The 4,387-nt window shown below is 32.4% G+C and overlaps 1 protein-coding gene across 1 annotated transcript; it reads right to left on the bottom strand.

Annotated features, from left to right (window-relative positions):
• Nucleotides 1-1,880: 1,880 nt before the first annotated feature.
• Nucleotides 1,881-3,559, bottom strand: SOS5 (Fasciclin-like arabinogalactan family protein). The gene has a single exon (XM_012209639.4). It carries the CDS (start codon nucleotides 3,388-3,390, stop codon nucleotides 2,083-2,085), a length of 1,308 nt encoding a protein of 435 aa, XP_012065029.1. The 5' UTR covers nucleotides 3,391-3,559; the 3' UTR covers nucleotides 1,881-2,082.
• Between the last annotated feature and the right edge of the window lie 828 nt (nucleotides 3,560-4,387).

Genomic DNA, 4,387 nt, shown 5'->3' with positions numbered 1-4,387 from the left:
TTTCCTTTTGGTATAGCAATGTGATTAAAGTTCTCACTAGTTCCTATAAACTCATGATTTAACTAATAGAATTTATAATATAGTAGTTACGGATTTTGAACTTTTGATTTTACAAATAGAATTTATTACAATACAATTTATTTTTGCTAATCAAACATTTATTGATTATTAAAATAAATATTAATAAAATTTTTATCTTTATTTTTATAAAAATGTTTATTTATTATTTTAATGTATAATTATACGAAAAAAATATAAGTTATATATGATATAATTATACAAATATATAAATTCATTTTTGTAAATTTTATAAAAAAATTCAATGTCTATGAGATTAAGAATTTTTATAATATTGCACATATTTTATACTAACAGCAATAATTTTTTAAATTTTTGATCTTTATATGAAAAATATTAATTTATTTTAGAAATAATAAATTTCACATATTTTCATTATTCAATTTAAAGTTTTCAATAGAATAATTTTTATAAATTAAAATATTCAATAGAATTAATTTTATAAATTAAAGTGTGTATTAAATCAAAATAAAAATTGAAAAGACAACAAAAATTATCATAAAAGTACAAGAGCTACATAACAGGGATAGCTCTTTCCTAATTTACAAAATTGATAAAATCGTCTGTGATCGAGAAAGTTCGAATTTAAGAACTCGCTATTTTCACGTAATCGAAACCATCAATCAAATTGCCACTTCATTCGTATTGAAATTATTATGTTAAAAAGCTAATATAGCGCGGATTTTACTTATTTATTATATTATATATGAAGAATAATACAGGTTGGAGCATGTTGTCTACAAAAAGAAGTTTGTCACCTTTCGCATCCGAAAATGATGATGATCGTCCCGTAATCAGGCTTTTGTTACTTGATTAACTTTATGTCTGAACTTAAAACAAGGATATCGGGACCCATCAATTATCCTCAAAAACGCGTCATCCGATACATCTGAGCACACTCTAGATTACCCCGCTTGATCGAATAATATTGATCGCTCTAGATCTGTGGCCGTACGCTGCAAACTGCAGGCGAGTCCAATCAACATCTAACGGCATAGATTTGCGAGACCTCCATCAGCCTTTTTTAAGTTTTTTATTTTTACAGTTCGCGTTTCGAATTTTTACCTTGAAACGATATATTTTACTGTTTTATTCTGAAGTAATTTTAGTGGTTCTGAATTATGATTGATACATGCAAAATTACTTTGATCATGAATTTCATTGACCTTGAATTAATATTTCTAATATTAATAGTAATATTAATAATCTTAATATTGGAAATTTCATTTGCTTATTTAAATTTGAGTTGGCTTCAGATTTCAATTAACAAAGTATTAAAGCAGTGACAAAATGACAGAAAAGATGAAATTAAATAATGTTTAATCTGATTTTTTTTCTCTCCTGTTAACCTTGGAATTTTCTATTCCAGACATAGCCAAAACCAAACAAATATAAATAAGAAATTGTGTTCTGGAAAGAGCAGATAGGAATTCAGGATTTTCTGGGAAAATAACGAAAGAAAGCTTTATATATTTACGACTTTTTGACAAATTCATGAATTTCATGTAAATTCTAAAAATCCAATTTCTCTTCTCAACATTTACTTTCTTTCTTCCTCTTTCAGTTCCTTCCAAATCCAGAAACTCTGAAACCTTTATTAAAAAAATATATATATTTGGGATTCTAATTCTATTTCCATGCTTCAATGTCAAGATTCCAACTTTTACCTTCTTATTACTATCTGTTACTGATTCAAAAGTAGAACGCAAAAGAGATATATCAACAGATCGTAACACTGAAACGTAAATGCAATTTTCTTAACTCAAAAGTTAAGAATTTGCAGAGAAAATCAAAAAGGAAAATGCAGGAAAAAAAATATTTGCTCTTTTTCTATATAGATTATTGAAACATTAACACAATAAATTAATAATTAGACAAAAATTAAAAATACAAAATCCAAAAAAACAATGGCTGCTTTTTTAGCCAAATTCAATCACCGTGTACAAATGAGGAAAAAAAAAAAGAAAAAGGAAAGAAAAATAATTAATTATGAAAAAAAAAAGCTCATACCACTACAAACAATCCTGTACAAACCAGAGCAAGAATCAAGCTCCGCAATCCATTAATGGCGGATTCAGTTCTAGCTCCGGATTTAATGTCTTCTCTAAAATCCGGTGGCGATGAAACATGAGACGGTTGTTGCCCATCGGATCCTAGTGAACTTTCCGGTGAGAGAGAGATATCCGGCGGCGGAGCTGTACCCATCACGGCATTACCCGGCTTACTTGTCGTTATCGACGGATTCTTGCCAAAAATCTCTCTCGGCAATAAAACTTTCGATACCCCAAATATCGCCACTGGATTCTGATCAAAAACCGTCTGCGTCACTGATGCTTGAACAATCCCTGTATCAATTGCCACAGAACCATTAACTCTTGAGATATTAAGAGTATAACTTCCAGCGCCGGTCGCCTCCGTCGCCAATGTGGGCTGAACTGGGTTAACAATCGACTCGAGAGAACCTAGTGGGTAATAAGAGTGCAAAACATGAAATTTCAACACTACAGCTTTTTTTTCAGCTGGCAACGACTGAAAACTGACGGTGGCCGGTAGATCTGCAAAAGCGACGTCGATAGGGACAAAAAGAGTAATTCCGGCGCCTCTTTCATCGGCTTCGAATTCATCAACCACACCAGACGCCTGTAGCATCGAGGCAGCCACATTAAAGTTATGCCCATCGATCAATGCTTTCGTTATATTTAACCCTAACGGCGGCCGAGTCTCCGACGCCATCAAATTAAACCCGTCGGGGACTAAAAGGGAGCTAACAGAAAGAATAGTAATATTGTAAGGGAACGTTTTAACAAGAGACAACACGGTGGCGTTTGAGTTAGAGTAAGGTGATAAAGAGTTTATAGTAACGGTGTTGGTGGTTGGATTCCGGGTAATGTTAACGGTCCCGGAGTTAGAAGATGCCCGGCCGGTAGTTTGAAAAAGAGTGGTGACAAGTACCCCGGAGGGAGAGATCTGGTGGAGGTCGGACCAAGAGAAGTACTGTAAAAGAACATGGTAGCGGAGGAGGTCGGCGAGAGAGAAGGAAGAAAGGTGGCGCGTGAAATCGACGGAGGCGGAGAGATAAGAGTTGGGGACAGCCAAAAGAGTAAGAGAAGAGCGGTGAGTGAGGTCATCAGATAAGTAAGGATTGGAGGAGAGAAGAGAAGCGAAGGAAGAGAAGTCAGGGTAAGAAGAGAGAAGAGTGGAGATGTTAATGGCAGAGGTAGAGGATAGGAGGAGTAAATAAGTGAGTATGACAGGGGTAAAATGGGAATTGAAAAATCGGTTTAGAGGTGGCGATAGTGGTGGTGGTGCCATTATTTTTTTTGAGCGCCTCTCTGCAAGAAATGGAGGCTCCAGCAGAGAGAGAGAGAGAGTGAGTGAAGTGAGCGAGTAGTGACAGAGGGAGAGAGAGAGAGAGAGAGAGAGATAGAGAGAGAGCAAAGAATGAGAGTGAAAGAAGGTGATGTTGAATTTTTGTTTTTGATGATAAATGACGGTAATGAACTAATGATGTGGATGCAATGAAAGTAATTAATTTTTGTTTGTTTTTTATTTTTTAATTTTTCAAATATAAAAATTATATACATATATACATATATATATATATATATATATATTATTATTTTACTCCATTTTTTTTCTTACATCAGAAAATGACCGTGCTACTGTGTACATTTGTCTGCTTACTTTATCAATTTATGTCATGTCCTTAACCAATAAAAAAGAAAAAAAAAGAATTATTCTTATCTGACTCATGGCCATGTAAAGTGTGATTAAAAAAATTTTCATTCGGTTTGATGCTAACAACAAATAATTAAAGGGTAGTCATCAATTATTAGTAGTTTCTAGTAATTACATGTTACTAGTATTTCATTATAAGAAAGTCATAAATCATCAAACATAATTATTTTTTTTTACATGTAGCGGTCTAACTCTAATTTTAATTTGTGTTTATCGTTGTTGATCAGTGATAGTTCCTATCTTCTTCGATTCATCTTTTATTATTTATTTCACTTTGTCTCCATATTTAAAAATTTTTATTGTTTCTTTGTAAAGGTTTAGTGACTTCTTTATAAAGATCTAGCACTAAATAAAAGCACGATATTTGATTTTATTTAGTTAGAGACTTTATATCTTAATTTGTGGATGTTAATCTTCAAGTAGTGAAGTCTGGTACTGTAACATGTTTCTCCGTTGGTGTTATTGACGTACAATGATTGAAATCCATGTGTGTACATTATGTTCCAAGTTATTGAAAAGAAATCTAAGTATAGAAAATCCAAATGATTTCTTATTTATTCGTCCAAATCAA

This window comes from Jatropha curcas, chromosome 1 (genome assembly GCF_041381405.1).
Source record: "Jatropha curcas cultivar XTBG-Jc1 chromosome 1, XTBG_Jcur_1.0, whole genome shotgun sequence".
Classification (NCBI taxonomy): Eukaryota; Viridiplantae; Streptophyta; class Magnoliopsida; order Malpighiales; family Euphorbiaceae; genus Jatropha; species Jatropha curcas.
Note: the sequence above shows the minus strand (reverse complement) of the source record. Positions and strands in the feature narration are given on the sequence as shown.

Excerpts from the sequence above, each read along its gene's own strand:
- SOS5 (XM_012209639.4), bottom strand. The coding sequence starts at position 3,390 with ATGGCACCACCACCACTATCGCCACCTCTAAACCGATTTTTCAATTCC.